Below are 16418 nucleotides of genomic sequence, written 5' to 3'. Positions count from 1 at the left end.
GGAGCAACATGGATGTCTCGCCCTTATTCTTACTGCTAATATACCTGTGGAAGGGTAAGAAATTAAGAATAACCAAATCCTTCCAGTCAGTCAGGAAGAGCACTGGTAAGACTCTGCTTACAGAGGTCCTTCTGTGCTCCCCAAAGGTACATTTGCTCCCTTATTTCATTAAGTACTAGACTGATTGAGTGACAAGCTTCAGAATTTAAATGCCAATTGTTTTCAGATGCTCACTGCCCACAGATTCAGCCAGGAAGGCTTGTGCCGAAGAACGTTATCTGTGGCCATTTAATAACATGCCAAATGGGTATTTGGAACTACCAATACAGAATAAAAGTTTTACATGAGCATCAGTAACAGAATTATTATCTATAAACATTAAGCTTGCCACAAACTGTGAGGTTCAGTTCCTCTTCTATATTAATAATTACTCATTTAGATTATCCAACGACTGTGCCAAGATTTATTTCAATTAATTAATTCAGTACATTATACCAATGACCAGATTCTTAATTGCTTCTGTTGCCAGCTGGAAAACCTCAGAGTTTAAGTTACTGCTTAGAAAGGATAAATTTCATTAGATTTCTAAGCTCAGTTATTTGCATTATTGAAGTAATCTTCACCACAGCAGAACAGAGCAGCATTAGCTCCTCCTGTCATACAGTTATTTAGATGAGATATATTTCACCAAAAACAGGCAGCAGGAGCTCCTGGAAGATAGCTGCGGAAACAAGACCAACACTCACCTGCAACAGGCAGCTATGCAGAAGGCTACAAGCGGATGCAGATCAAATGTGAAAATCCCCCAAGCCACCTCACCTCTCAGGAAGAAACAGTTTCTCCTATCTTGCATTACACAACTACTGTTTCTTTTATATACATATATATAACACATATATATAAATATATATATATATATTTATATCCTTTTCAATCCTTGACTTCTCTACCTTTGTGAGGGCTTCCTTACACCAGCACTGGCTTCTGATGCTTCACAAACCATATCCTACAGGATCAATCTGAAATATACCGGTTTCAGGCTGCACATCACAGTTGGAAAACACCCAAGAAGTCTTGATTTTCTTCATGATAGGTAGTGGAATGAGTAAGTTCACATACAGCCACCACCTTAATACTCACTTTTAGCAACGTTCACCATCATTAGGAGTACAAAAATCTTTCTGACATAAGACGTTTGGGTGTTTTTAAAGTATTGATGAGAGATGTAGTGCTGCTTCTCACATGGCAGTAGAGAAGAGCTGGGGCATTTACACAAGGCTTTATGGAGATGACAATAAGAAATACAAGTCAGATACTCTTTTCCTTTTATTGCTGCTCTTCCTCTAACATTGCATCATCTTCTACTTATCTACCCCAAGAAGCATAAGATTTTCAACTGCTTCTTGATTCGGCCTATTACATCTTTTATGCCTTAACTATAAAGAAAAATAATTATAAGAAAACAGAAAATGGTAGACATACCTCACCTTAACAGAAAATTTCACTGACAGCCTGCAGGAGAGCATCCCTTACTGCACTCCCTACTCAAAGGGTGATGAAGTCTCAGCTTCCTTAACAGACCCTCTAAGGTTATGCAGAACATTAGCAGGCACACATTCCTTGTTACAGCAATCTGCCATCAGAGGTACAGTAATTCTCTGCAATGCCAAGGGAGCCACACTTAGGATCTGCTGGACATCTCACAGACTAACTGCAGCACAGGAGAGCTTCATATCACAACAAAAGCAAAGCTGCTTCACTTATCAAAGGTAAGCAAACATCCTAAGTCAGCCCTACGACAGACTAACTGGTTATGCCCTGGACCTCCCTAACCTGCTTCCCATTTAAATACCACTGCAACATCTAATAAATCAAAATCACTTACTGCTAAGCGTAATACACAGATGCACACAGACATTTTTCTCTGTAGTCTATAAATTACACTTTCAGTGACACTTGGCTTATTAGATCTGTGTGCCCTGGTTACATGTATTACATATTTACCTTCTAAAACTAGTTCATTATACTTACTGCTACTTACTGTAATAACCCAGGATGTAGCTACCTGAATAATAAAAGATGTCATTACAAACTTCTTGTATTCACCTACACTTATTCTAAAACTCTATTAATCACCCACTTTATATATTGTGAAAGACAACGGAAATTTGGAGTTCCTCATCCCTCTTTATTTAAACACAAAGTTAAAATGCCTATTTGAAAGTCTGTTTAAAACTTCTACAGGTGTCAGTATGAAGTATTTTCTACACCAAACATATCAGTTTTGTTCTTCCTCTTATTCAAGAGCTGTATGCCAAGTAATTAATTATATGAGTATCATAAGCCTGGATGTCCATCTATTTCAGTTGCAGACATTAAGGATTTATTTCATGGCTCATATAGGAAAAGAATACTTCAAAGTCTGTACAGTTCCATTTAGTGCTTTACAGATTTAGAAAAGACAAAGGAGACAGCGCAAGGAAAGAACAAAACCAAACAGTAAGAGCAAGTCAATCTGTCCAGACTGATGAGGGCTGGGGAGATCACAGACCACACTACTCCAAAGAGGCTGCCTCTCTCCTTTATCTGATTTCTATGAGTGCTCTCAGCTAAGCAAGGTCAAGCCTGGCTACAGTGCCCAGGGGCCTCTAAGGAACAGACAAGTACACCAGGAGCCAAAAAAATCACCCCCAGAAAACAACCCGGACCTAGCACTCCACATACCATTAGCAGCTCTGTTGCAGAAAGCACCTTCCCCCTGATAAAAGGCAAAGCTAACAACTGATAATTTGGCTGTTTTAAAAGCAAGGGTGAACTTCCTACAGAGGAGAGATACTATCTCTCTCTGTGTCTTTGGGACAGCTTCAGTCTGACATGATGTCCTACATACTTTACAATAATACTGAGATTGTTTTAAATGTGAAAAACCCTGCTCGATTTCCTGCCTGAAAAGGAGTGTTACCGTGCCCATCCCTCAGAGGCATTCAGGTTCTACGGATAGAGGCACTACATAACTGCAGATTTTTAGCAAAATGCAGCATAAGATGACACTGCTGGATCACAGTGTTCCTCCTCAGCCTGAGCAGGTATCAAGATTTGACAGCTCTAGGAACAGCCACCATCTTCCTCCTACTGCATTAAAACTAGAGCCTTCTAGCCACAATACATGTGAGAAGAGAGCCAGCAACAAATAACCTAAATATTGGAAAAAAATAAGACCTTTCAATGTCTTTTTTTTTTTGTCTGTTTTGAGACTTTAATTGCAGTCATGAGCTCAAGTGACACTGCTGGTGCCATGTGGCTCCCACATTTTGAGAGAAGGGAGTCCTCGATTTATTTCAAATGTGGCATGGGCCCCAGGGTTCAGTGAGCCCTCAGGCAAGCATAGATATCCCTTTTCTCCTCACAGTCATGCAAACAAGTTTTGAGCCTCATGGCCCATAAGCAGGTGTCCTCGGACTCTGGCCCTTAAAAACAACCTAAGTTCTGTCTGCACCTACCTGACCACTAAAGGACAGACTGTCCCCTTCTGCTCCCCTAATACATTTTATATATGAAGCAGTCAGCAGAACACAAAGAAAATCAGAGTAGCCTCCTCTGGCCAAGCATGCTGTGCCTAGAAGCCCTCCCAGAAGCTGAAAGCACATTTACTTTCATTTGACCCAGTTTGGTCAAGTCAACCAAACTCTCTTTGCACACCACCATAGGCCCATGTAGCATCACCACACAAGGGGAAGCCAGGCAGCAAATCACCTCAAGGGCTAAAAGCCCATGTGAGAACAGCTACAGAGTAAAACTCTTCAGCCCTGAGCTTTTTCACATCTCTGACTACTCACAGCAGCAAAGAAGCTCCCCAGAAGTCACCAACAGCCATTCCTTCCCTGCAGCAGAAGCAGGACACGCAATAATGCTTTACAAACTCTCCTGCAAATCTTAAACCCATCTCCAAGTACAGGACTAAAGCAGCACGAGGTTTCAAACAAACAAAACAAAACAAACCCCAAGCAAACAAAAAAATTACCTCTGCCAAAGAAATCTGGCACTCGCTGTTGCTGCAGTTGTCCCTATGAAAGCCGCCACCATGAGCCTACGCCTGGTCCTGGGGTAATGCGTCGTCCCATGGTAACGCCGCGAAACAGCAGAAAGCCCTGCTGCAATGGGAAGAAACCGAAGGCGAAACATCCTGTCAAGTAAGAACAACACATGAGTAAAGCAACAGTTCCAGTCGTGGACTCTCACACTGGCTGCCAACCAGAAATTTGTTTGCATTGTTTCTAAAATAGGAGAAGTTACAGAAAGTAACTGTCACAGATGCTTATTAGCTGCTCTGAAACAGGCAACCTGCCTAAAAAATAGCAAATCACAGCTATTAGGTATGGGCATATACCTGTTTGACACACTTTGCTGTCACATCCCAGCTACTTTCTCAGCTGCTCTTACAGCACTTTTCAAATTCCTCTTCAGTTTTTCCCCAGCACACTTCATTTAGAGGAACTATGTGTACTCACCTGCTCAAGGGCCAAGGCATGGAATATGCAGGTACATCCTGCAAGCAACTACAGCAAGTAAGTAAGAACCATTTGACCAGAGGGAAAGACACAGCTGGATTTTAAAACACAAATTAAAGCAAATAACAAGCAAACCTACAAAAGAAATCCCAGTCCAGTCATTCTACATTTCCTAAGAAACCCCTATTGTTCTTAAATCACTTTTTTAGCTAGCCTGGAGCAAAACAGTTATATTCAATTTCAAGCATAAAGCAAGTTTCAAAGTGTCAAAACTCATGAAATACAATCCATACCCTGTTACACACAGTAGTATAGAGATAAATGGGAAACCAGAGCTACAAATCTAAAAATTATTACAATGGAGAAATCTGAACAGCAAAAACGTCACCTCATCACACACACACACCAGCTACAGGAGGCAAAGCAATTTTTGCTAGCTCACAAGATTAACAGTGACGGGCAAATGTTGCCTCTAAAAAGAAAAGGTGCTGCACTTTATCTCTAACTGATGCAAATTCAACTTTCTGATCATGGGGTCATGATTAAAAAATTGGTCCAAATCTCTTAAAAAAAGAAATTGGGAACAGAACAGCAAAAGAAAGCCCAAGGCCAGCATTGGAAGTGGAGCACAGGGGAGCAGGGGCCCCATTTTTTTCATTCTTGCTGTTCTATTCAAATATTCCCAGACAGCAAATAACTACAGAACACAAAAATAAAGTCACATCTATTGGTTTCTATTTGCTTTTGCAACATGAGATACCACTATTCTGCTAAACCATTAACTTCTAACAATGAGACCATTTTATGCAGACATATCATACATGTGTGATGTGTTATCCTATTTCAGCTATAAAGAGTTGAATATATTACTGCCATTTTCTGCCGATTAAAGCAACACACAGCTCAGGATTTCATAATGTGAACCACTGATGTGAACTTAGGGAAGGGAAGAGAAGAAGAGGGAGGGAAGATGCACATAAAATATTCAGTAGATCATTTTGAGTACCAGAGCTAAATATCTTTTAATGCAAGAGGTGGTGAAGATGCAGCTCAAGACTTCACAGCACAATAAAGAAATATATAGCAAGGGGAAGGAAAGCATAGACAATGAAGAATCATTAGGAAATCCCACACCACCTATTTTTCATTATCAGATGTAAGGCTTTTGCACTGTCCTGGGACACGAAAGATAGGATGGAGCACTAGCAGGTGATGGCAAGGTGGGATGGAGATGGCAATACTGCTGTTGCTGGGTAGGGCAAAGCCACAGGGTTCCAAGCCTCACCACCCTGGTTTATGGGCAAATACAACAAACTCTGCTGCTCACAGCTAGTGTATCTGAAAAGCATCCGTTTTATATTCATCTGTGTGCATCTTAACCTTCGCAGTCAGCATTATCATTTTGTTTAATTTTAAGCCTATTTATTTTTAAAGGATTGAAGCTTTAATGGAATAGAGCCAGCCAACAGTGCTTATTGTCCAATCTTCTCCAGCTCCGAACAATAGCAGGTTGTTACAAAAAACAGCTCTTATTTAAAATTTAAAGTAATTTCCATCCTATACAAACCTGATGCTCCCATTTCATCTCCAGAGATGAATTCCTATTAGATACACAGAGAAAAATCTGCATGTGTAATTTTCACCAAGAAGCTAATAGTTGCCCTTACTTGGGTTCCCCATCCTAATTACACCTTTATATGCATATGATATAACGGATAAGGGAACTGTTGCCAGTACAATTTAATCAGTCAAAATGAAAATCAAGTCCCACAGTGCTTACTTTTGAGCTTGAAGAGACTTTTACAATATTTCAGATTGTTGGCTTTCGTACTGCATAAATGTTTGCTCTGTCTGAGCCCTAAGAAACACTCTACTATCCACTTTGTCCAAGTAATCGCTACCCCTGATGGTGCTGGAACATTCACCAAGACAGTGCCCAGTTCGCAGCAATTGCCCAAGAGAGCTGAAAGCTGGTGCTCACCCCAGTTCTCCATATTCTCCATTTACCAACTGGTACCACTGAGAGAGATTTGTACAAGGATAATTCAGACAAAGGTTACCCACAGGTGGATTCCAACTACCAAGGCATCTGTATGCGTTCCTTCCCCCTTCCCCAAGAAAGATGAGCTGCTCCTCCTCTTCAACCTTCCAAGCTTTCACCTTACCCAGTGCAATTTTCAGATAAAGGATTATGCACATCACTGAAGTTATTAGCTTACCAAGATGCATAAGTCAGGTTTGAGAATGAAAATAAAATCTAGCAGCAAAAGTAATTTCTTCTCAGCTATGAGACTGGGGCAATATTTGATCACATTCATTTGCTAGAAAGGGAAACCAGATTTGTTTCAGAGCATGATTCAAACTGATGAACCCACAAAGCACCAATCAATAACATGCTACCAGGTCTTTAGCAGAAAGCTAAGCCATAGCCTGGCAATATCTTTCTAACTGTCATTGCAGTAAGGGTTCACCTCTTCCTAAAATCCTCAGCCCTGAAAATGCACACTTCGTAACTCTACGGCTCTATGACTATACTTCTTATCATCCCGCTGGGGACAATCGGTGCTATCCCTCAAATGGCCAGCATTTAGTAGTAACCTTTTATCCTGCTCTGAATGCAGCTGCTATTACAGCCATACTACTGCATTTCATAGCATATTTAAAAATTCGGTCTAATATTGCACTGCCAACATGTTTCTGTGTTCTGCAATCACCTCACCATTAACATGGCTTATTTAGTATAATGACTTACTGGGATGATATCCATTAAGTCTCCATTATTCATGTCATCCTCATTTCACAAGTTGCTTTATTCTGCTTAATTTATCATTTAGAATCATAAGACACAAAGCGAAAATAAACCAGCAAAACCATGGCTAGATGGAATCCAACTTACTAAACAACAACTTTCACGCACAATGTTCCTCTCCTCAATTTAATGCATACGTCATTACTATTAACTATATTTAAATTAAGGAAAAACTAGGTTTCTCTGTTACTATCAGTTGCTCTAATCCATCCCCTACTTTTAATCTCCCCATGGGCTACCTGCTAGGAACTGCAAATCATCCTAAAATAGCAAGTACTGTACAGAAAAACTAAGCATTTCTCCTTGGTGCATACGAATCACCCATGCCAATTTCTACCAAGTCTGCTACCACAGGAGCTTCACCTTAGACTTGAGCAAACTGGCCAGAGAAGAGTCAGTAGCCCCAAACACTGCTGCACAGTCTAGATTAAAACAGCCAAGACAGAAAATAATTTCACTGATCTTCAGTGCTAAGTAGAGAAGAAAATACATTGCAAGCGTGCACACAGTACTTCTGATTGAGTTTTAATAAAACATTATTAGCAATAACAATTGGATTATAAGGGTGTAGGTCAGTAGCTGGCTTGGTCTTCCCTTGAAAGGGAGGCAGGAGTGATTATTCACTGGGGAAAGACTTTGGTGCCAACTAAAATGGCAGAAGAAACATCACTTGGCAAGCTCAACATCAACCTCAAATCTAACCTGCTAGATGAGTCACTAGAAGACTTCTGAGTGGATGCAGCCACCACAAACTGCAGCTTTCAAGAAACATGAAAAAATGAGTGTACACGAACAAAATAAACTGGCTACATCTGTTGCAGCAGCACTGAAAACAGCACCTTTAGCAAGGATAAAATATTTGCTTGCTACTCCAGACAGTCAGTTTCCAGCAATGCACAGTAGCTTTTTAAGGGGCAACTACAGCCTTCCACAGAAGTGAATGCTAAAGGCTGCTTTTTCCTGGTTAAAGTTTTCCTTTAACCACCAAAACCCCCGCAACTCAAAAACTCCAAACAAAACCCCCCAAAACTTATCTCACCCCTTATTACGGATAGTGACCCTGCTTCATAACTACTCCTACCTTAATCAGTTCAATGTTAAATTTTCATTTTCCAGTCACTATTCCCAAATGTGAAATTTTCTTTTTCCAATCACCATTCCCAAACAATCAGGCTGCCTTTGCAGATGAGCCACACGAGCAGGCACACCAGAGCAGAAGCATTTTCACAGGAAGAAAAGTTACATCACTTTGAGGAACAAAGGTTTGTCAAAGCACTTTGGCAGAGGGATAGAAAAAGTAATACTTCTGCCTTTTTCTGTACAAAGTTACAGCCAGCAAGAATATGGCTGCTTAATGACCTGAGTGATTTAACATCCCTTGCACTATCAGTGTTGACTGGATGTGATTTTCCTGAGAATTCTTAACTTTCACAGAAAACCGAAAGACCCTCCATGAACCTTCTGCCTTTCTTCCAGCTTACAGTCACCTACCTGCATGTACCTTACAATAACAGAGCAGCTGAAGTAGACTTAAGAGATGTTTATGGCTTACTTGGCTCCAAGAAAACTCCTATTAATTCTTAACAAACAAACATGTTTCACAAGAAAATAATGCTGGAGGAGAAGAATGTCAGTAGTCTGAGGAGAAAGCAAAAGCCTCACTAGGCTGTGGACAGTTTAGGCTTCAATTACCTGCAGATACACATCCAGCTCCAGAAAAAAAAAAAACAAAACAACAAATTTCTTTTTGGAGGTAGATAGACAGCAGATGATCTCAGAATTTTACAGGAAGTCTGTATCTCTTCCTCTCCAACAAAGACAAAGAGATTTGTGAATGCACTAAGAACCTGAATTTGAGTATCACTATACAGTAATTTCCCCCTTTCCCACACTATTTTTTAAACGGAAACATCACCTACCCCAGCCATGGTCACTTGCTGCTTTAGAAAATGCCTCTCCTGCCCCAAGAGCCACACTTCAGTGGCACATATCCAAAGAAATTTTAAATAAAAAAATCTTACTGAAACAAACGAAAAGGTAACAGCATCTGTGAATCATCTAATAGATGGCAATTTGTGAATTCAAGATAAGAGAACTGGTTCCAAAAAAAAAAACAAAAAAGGCAAAGCAAGTTTGAACCACTGCAGCTGCTCTACCAGCAACGCATTATTTGATTAGCTTGAACTACAGAGGGAAAAAATAATAAAGGTAAGCCTAGCTAATTCTTTGTGCTTTTAGAACACAACCTGAGGAGCTTACTTGCAGCATGAAAAAGGCAGCAACAAATACTTGGCTCCCTACAAAGTAGTCAGGCAGACAGCACACATATGCTTATGTGCTTATCTAGAGCAAATGCGAGCAGAGGACCAGATGACTCGTGGTGTCTGACCACTACTGCCCACCACCTCCCTCCCTGCAGCCATGAAACCAAAAAGCAAAATATCTATCAGTGGAGGGAGGACTCTTACTTTGCAGTTCACCAAAACTTCAGCCATCAGAAAAAAAGGGGGATTATATTAATGGAAATGGCAACCCATAGTTACAGGCTTTAAGAAGAGGTGTAGAGTAACACCTCTGCATATCAGCACTGTCGGGGGTTAAATTAAGAGGCTGGCAAACTCCTGAGCAACTCCAATATACAGCAAGCATACACTTGGTGTGGACACAAAGGGCATCTAATACAGTGACAATCCTCTTGTATTCTTTAACACTAACTGGCATAAGGCAGGCATCAATTCTTGCCGATCTTCCTGGTGTCTGTATCATAGCTAAGATTTTAGTGAAAAAAATTAAATCACTCTTGAAGCAAAAATGCCTGAGATGGAAAGTTTGCATCAAACTAATGAAAACACAGATGCTAAAGTGGTGGTACATAACACAAATAGTCTGTACAGATACTGGGTCTGACTCAGAACACTCAAAGCTGCCACAGACCAGCTTTATCTGCATGACAGACTTGACCCACTACAAATCATGAAGCCACACAGATTCACAACTCTCATGTTTCAAGCACAGGTCAGCTGCAGTGTTGGTCATCTCAAACCATGATCATCTATCTTGCTGTCTACATGAGGATCTTGGGTTTCTTTTCAAAGAGCTATAAAGTCTAAAAGAGAAAAAAAAAAAAAAAGAATTTGAGCTTGAGGGGCCCTGGTGACTTTAAAGAAACCCCAGAGCAGCCAACCTTTTTTATTTAAAACACAACCCGAAAACCATGTTAAGCCACTGATTTGGAGGGGATGGGGCGGGGATTGTGTAGAGGAAGGGTGACAAGTTGTCACAGGCTGCAGGGATAGAAAGGAAACCTTATAATGAATCAAAGGCTGTTTATGCAAAGCATTTAAGGCCACACATTCACAGCTATTATAAGCCAGCACAAGCAGCTGGCCTGCCCCCAGCTGCATATTCCCACCTTGTGCCAGCTACAGCACAAAATCCCTCAGCACTTTGGTCTGTTCTACCTTCTCCTACTCCATATCCACAGTAGTGCCACCCCAGACAAGAGGATCTAGAGGATCTCTTCACATGGTGGTACTGCCAGCTCCAAGCAGTTGTGGGACTTTAATTAGAAGTTGCTCTTGACAGAGGTTAAATCCAGAGTGCATGAAAGAAAATTCCATGGCAGGTTTCTTTGGAGGAAAAAAGTAGTCACTGCACTCACAGACAAGGCAGCAGACAAAGATAGCCCAGAATTTACTAGCCAAGAACTTTTCAGAGAACACTACAGAAGCCACAGTAGAACAGTGAATGATCTGAACAGTCAAGCTATTTTTTCTGTTTATAGTATCTTAAATCTTTCACTAAGGAGCAAGCCTGTCAAAGACTTTTGGATGCTATGTACTTGGGCAGCCAAAGTGCGTTTTGACTCAGATTCTAACCGAGTCCTTCTTGCATAAGTGTTCAGAACATCACCATAAAGATACACAGCCATCCTACTCATTAGGAGGTAGCCATGCCATCTGCAGCACACCTTTCTTAAAACTATTCTCTTAAAAGAACAAAGTTAACGATGTTCTTCTCAAAGGCATACAATGCTGGTGACGACCCTGGGTAACTGTTTCCTATGGAACTATCCCAAACAGCATCATCCCACCCAGTCACACCAAGATACTTCTTCACTTAAACCTCTGCAATGTCCCAGCAGGAATGCACAGCCTCTACAAAACTAGCAAATAAGCCTTTTTATTGCTGTACACAAACATCCTCAGCCCTACTGCACTGAACTGTGTTAAAATGTGTACCAGTAAGGCTGCTGGAAACTTCAGAAGACTGAAACAAGTATCTCCATGTCCCAGCTCGGTCCATTTCTAGAACTGCTACTGCAGCAAGTGGAACAGCATGTAACATGTTTTTCTAAGAAACCACACATGATTTCTACAGAACTTATTTTGCTCCAGAAATGCAGAATGGTTGTTTCCACATCCAAGATCTGAACATAGCTGTTGACTCCTTCAAATATCACCTGAAAAATGTAATGCTTCCAAGATACTGCTTCAAAGCCCTCCTGAGACTTCAAATGATTTTGCAAACTGCAAATCTTGCAGTGTGCCCTGTTAAACTGCCTGACGACAACAGTACAATCTCTCTGAAAACACTACTGTGAGCTTACCCAGGAACCTGACTTCTCAGCCCAAGAAGCATAACAGGAACCTGTGCATAGAAGTTACACAAAGGCTAATATAATAAGAGACCTGGAGCTCCAGAGAGCCCCCAGTAGGCAGATATTGATGATGTAAACAAGACGCACTTTTTCCTCCAGAGTATGAAGTTTGAACTTCTTCAGTTCAGGATGCATAATGAATATCACAAAGTTTCTGCAGAATATGGGTCAGAGAACAAGCCATTGCCACAAGTAAACAGCAGGGATTATGTGAGTTTAAGATACAAAGCTGAATACACACATTATACTCTTTCTAAAATACCACTGAACACCAGAAAATTTAAGAGGATGGTTATCCTCTTAAATATCTCCAGGACCCTCCATGTCCTCTTCTGGCAGCAGCTATATTGGCTAGAGAAGCTGCTGCCTGAAACTGGTGGCTACAATGACCCCCCAAGGAGACCCAGAGAAGTGGGCAGTGATGATACTAGAATGCGTTTCCCTTGTACCCCTGGGCTGGCCAAGAAATGCTGTGTTGCTTCAGAGGGACAAGCACACACAGCATAAGCATCTGTAGCTAGTTTTGTAAACGAACTACTAGTTTGGTTGGGGTTCAGGTTTTTTGTTTAGTTGGGTTTTTTTTTTTTTGTTTGTCTGGTTTTGGTGGTTTTGTTGTTGTTGTTGTTTTGGGGGGGGGGGGGTGTTTTGGTTGTTTTTTTTTTAAAGCTACCACCCCAGTTCAAATACATTTTTACTGAGTGCACAGAAATAGTGAGTTGCATTAGGGTTTTTGCTGGGGGGGGGGGGGGGGGGTGGTGGTTTGCATATTTTATGAAAATGGCACAACTGAGGTTGGGTTGACAGAAAGCAGCAGGCAGCACGCTTCTTCCACAGCTCTCTTCCATGCCTGCTTCGCTCCTCCTTCCTAATCACACGGCACTGCGTAAGGCCTTCCAAAAGAAAAGTCAACCCAATTTTTCACACTGAAAAAAGTCAAGCTATTTTCCTACAGCTTCAGGAAAAAACTGTGTAAATGCTTCAGAACAATAATTCCAAACAGGGCAGATTTAAGGGTAAGTATCAGTCAAATTATTATTTCAGCAGAGTTAAAAGTACCAGAGAGCAGGGCCACACAGCATGCTACAAGTTGCACACACCAGCAAGCAGCAATACCATCCTCACCTGTAGCGCAAGCGTATCTGCTGTCAGCTTGCAGGTCAAGTAGTCACAAATAACACAAGAAATTAGATCTTAGTGATTGCAGGGCTGTGTTCTAAAAACAAGAAAGAAACATAATATAGATTATGAGTCTTTGCTGACAGCTATGTGCAGTCATGCTCTTTGTACAAGTGTTCATACATACTGAGATCAGTACATGCAGTTCGGACTGCCCACCAAATAAAGCCAGAGGGGGAAAAATGGTCATGTAGCTGATTAAAAGAAAAGGCCAGTCAGACCTCTACTTTAAGTGAAGTCTGAGCTGGCACTCAGATTTCTAGAGGAGTAAGCCTCAAAAAAATCCTGCTTTGTTTGACCTGCCCACCCCTAGTCAGTAGATGCAACTTAACACATTCAGATTTATTGTCTTTCTCAAGCAGCTCAATTAAACTAAAGGCAAATACAACATACTTAAATCATGTCTGATAAAGATCAGGCCTTTCTACACCCTCAGCAGTTTATTAACCCAATTCACCCTACAAGTTTTTCCAAAACCAAACTGCACATCAAATACAGTTTGGCCATTCAGTGAAGTTAGAGCTGTTTAACAAACCGCTATTAAGAAAACCTGCTTTGACATTAGCTATGACATACAGCAGTAATTCATACAGCCTTGGCAGCTCCACGAGCAACCCCCTCCAGCAACCACAAAAAAACCGAACCCGGGGAGCAGAGATTCAGCTCTTCACTGCTGCACTAGAAGCTCCCCAAAACACTCGTTGCAGGCCCCCCTTCGCCCAGGCATTCTGAGGGGGAGCCTTCCTTCTCCTGTGTCTTTCCCAGCAGGAAAAGCTGAACCCTATTTCACAGGGAAGAAGTTACAGCATCACTGTAGGGACCGAGGCATGGAGAAGCCGTAACACGCACCCCAAGCCCCGTGTGACCCGAAAAGCCTGGTTCCCCCGGACAGCAGCTCTCCTCAGCTCCTGGGCCTCGACCCCCTCAGCCCTGGGCCCGGGCACCCCGTCTCAGCCTGTTTCACAGTAGAGCACCCGCCTACATGTCCGCAGCCTGCTACTCGCCAGTGCGCGGGGAACAGAAGGGTCAGTCCGAACGGAGACTCCATGGCCAGGCGTGCCCCGCCACCAGCTGCGGAGGAACAGACAAGACTCCCCTTCCCGCTGACCAACGCTCACCTCAACCCCGCAGCCAGCCCCGCCGGAGCGCACTCAGGCCCTACCCACCGCAGCCGCGCTTCCGCGGGCAGTGGCACGCCGGGAGGGGGCGGGACCGGGGCGGGGCGTGGGGCCGGTGGGGCGGGGGCTCTGTAGCGCCCAGCAGCCGTGTAGAGCCGGAGGGGCCGGTGTTGGGGTGTGGGGTGCTAGTACGTGTTCTGGAAGGGCCGTGTGGAGGGTCTCAGAGGCACCTACGTACAGGTCCTGAGAGTCCTGTGTGTGAGGGTCTCAGGGACCTATGTCTATAGTTCCTGAAATGCTCTTACATGAGGAATGTTTGTACGTCCTGTGTGTAGGGCCTGACGGTCTTGCATGTAGGGACTGAAAGACCTTCATATGGGCTTTCATGTGCTTAATATATTTAAGTGCTGAAAGGTCTGTACATAGGGCCTCAGGGGCCCAAACATATAGGTCCTGAAAGGTTTGTGTATAGGGTATGATGAGCATATATATAGTCATGAAGGGCCGGTATAGAGGGTCTGAGGGGCTTATAATATTATGTTACATTAATGTATTATTATATTAACCTGAGAGGGTCTTCAGATGTGTGTGTATATAGGGTCTGAGCAGCCTATATAAACAAAGCCCAAAAGAGTCTACACACAGGGTTTGAAGGGTCTATGTACAGGGTCTGAGCGACCTATGTTTAAGGCACCAGTGTGTCCAGGGGCTAAGACAGCAGCCTGTATGGTCTGCAAGCCCTTGGCCATTTCTGCCATACTGTATTGAATATCCCCAGTTTTATTTCTGCAATAAGTAATTCTCTCCTTCTGGACAAACACTTCACATGCTGGAGGGGTTTCCCGCTTGCCCATGTCCGTACCTGGAGCACACAAGTGATTGAGGTGCTGTTGGTGCTGAAAAGCAGTCTGAGATATACAAACCCAGCACAAGGAGAAAGGAGCTCTTCCATCACTTTAGAAATGTGGAAAATTTGACTTTCCAGGAGTGATCACATAAACTGCAAGTTCTTCAATAGTATATGATTTGAACTGCTTTTTCTTGCAGTGGTTTCCACCACCCCACCACCACCCCCGGCATATCTTGTTGAGCTTTTCTGTGTTTCTGATGACAATTCACATTAAAAAACAAAGTGATTATCTCTTGAGCAATGTGTCTCATGAGCAGATAATTCTGTGGGGTCCAGAACAGTTGCTGGCTCCAGACCTGCAGCAAGGAAAACCTGCACTGCTGAAGTGCAGCACGGCCAGAATTAGCAATGAAATGGAAATCATGGCCTTATATCTATCCCTCACCCTCCAAGCTGTGCCAGCAAGCCTGGCCAGACAGTATTAACCACGTCCTCCTATTTCTGCATGGATTTCCTCCCTAGGTTATTGAATTTACAAACAAAATCTCTGTGGGAGGATTTTTTTTTTCCTTTTGACCATAATATTTACAAAATACTAAGGAAAGTATTTCCACTGAGCTGCCAGCTTGACACCTCCCCCCACACCAAACTTCTCATGTACTGGGTATGGCAGGGAATGGCTCAGGATGATGACCACAGGTAGAAAAACCTCTCGAACTATCAGAGATGAAAGCAGCACCAAGGGCATCACATCAGCCCAGCAGCACTGTGATTTCAATTAATTTCATGCGCTAATAAGATTTAAGCATCAGGAAAGAGTGTGCTTTAGTACCTCCCCCAGAAGGGGCTTTTTTGGGTGGCAGAGGAACTGGGAAGGAACTGAGACATCTTGAAAGTAAGTGTGGCTGGGTGTCATGAGTGGCCAGGATTTGGGGAAATAAGTGTTGCTCTGCCAGGACAGAGCAATACCCAGAAGTCCCCATCCCAAACCGTTCCTTTGCAATGGGGAAACATCATAATTTTTAGCTGTTTCTGAGATGGGACAATCCCAAAATGTAAAATTGGAGGCTGATTTTTGAAATGAGGGAGGCATCCCAGCAAACCCAGTGGAAGGATGCTATTTCCTCCTGGGTCGTAGCACAGGGTGGGCACGTTGCCTGCTGCAGCCATGCCCGGCAGCTCAGGAATGGGGTGGCAGCGGGAAGGGAAAATGAGAAAGGCACGCCTGGGTCATGTGCGTCTTAGCATCTAGATCAGAGGAAGGATTCACTGCTGAGGGGGCTAATTTTAGGTATTT

At 42.7% G+C, this 16418-nt stretch overlaps 1 protein-coding gene across 4 annotated transcripts in view; it reads right to left on the bottom strand.

The window, feature by feature from the left end:
• Positions 1-14405, bottom strand: part of MICU1 (mitochondrial calcium uptake 1) — a 107298-nt gene extending 92893 nt beyond the window's left edge. Inside the window, exons 1-3 of one of the 4 annotated variants that reach the window (XM_061447283.1) lie at positions 14272-14395; positions 13100-13190; positions 4022-4183 (exon numbers count right to left, since the gene is read on the bottom strand). In XM_061447283.1, the coding sequence (XP_061303267.1) occupies positions 4022-4182 (161 nt within the window). In that variant the 5' untranslated portion in view covers position 4183; positions 13100-13190; positions 14272-14395. Of the gene's footprint in view, positions 1-4021; positions 4184-13099; positions 13191-14002; positions 14027-14271 lie in introns of those variants that run through there. The other 3 variants (XM_061447311.1, XM_061447293.1, XM_061447302.1) reach the window with 3 other exon arrangements.
• Between the last annotated feature and the right edge of the window lie 2013 nt (positions 14406-16418).

This window comes from Pezoporus flaviventris, unplaced genomic scaffold (genome assembly GCF_033815535.1).
Source record: "Pezoporus flaviventris isolate CSIRO_AGI_PZ_B2104156 unplaced genomic scaffold, CSIRO_AGI_Pfla_v1 ptg000001l, whole genome shotgun sequence".
Taxonomy (NCBI): Eukaryota; Metazoa; Chordata; class Aves; order Psittaciformes; family Psittacidae; genus Pezoporus; species Pezoporus flaviventris.
Note: the sequence above shows the minus strand (reverse complement) of the source record. Positions and strands in the feature narration are given on the sequence as shown.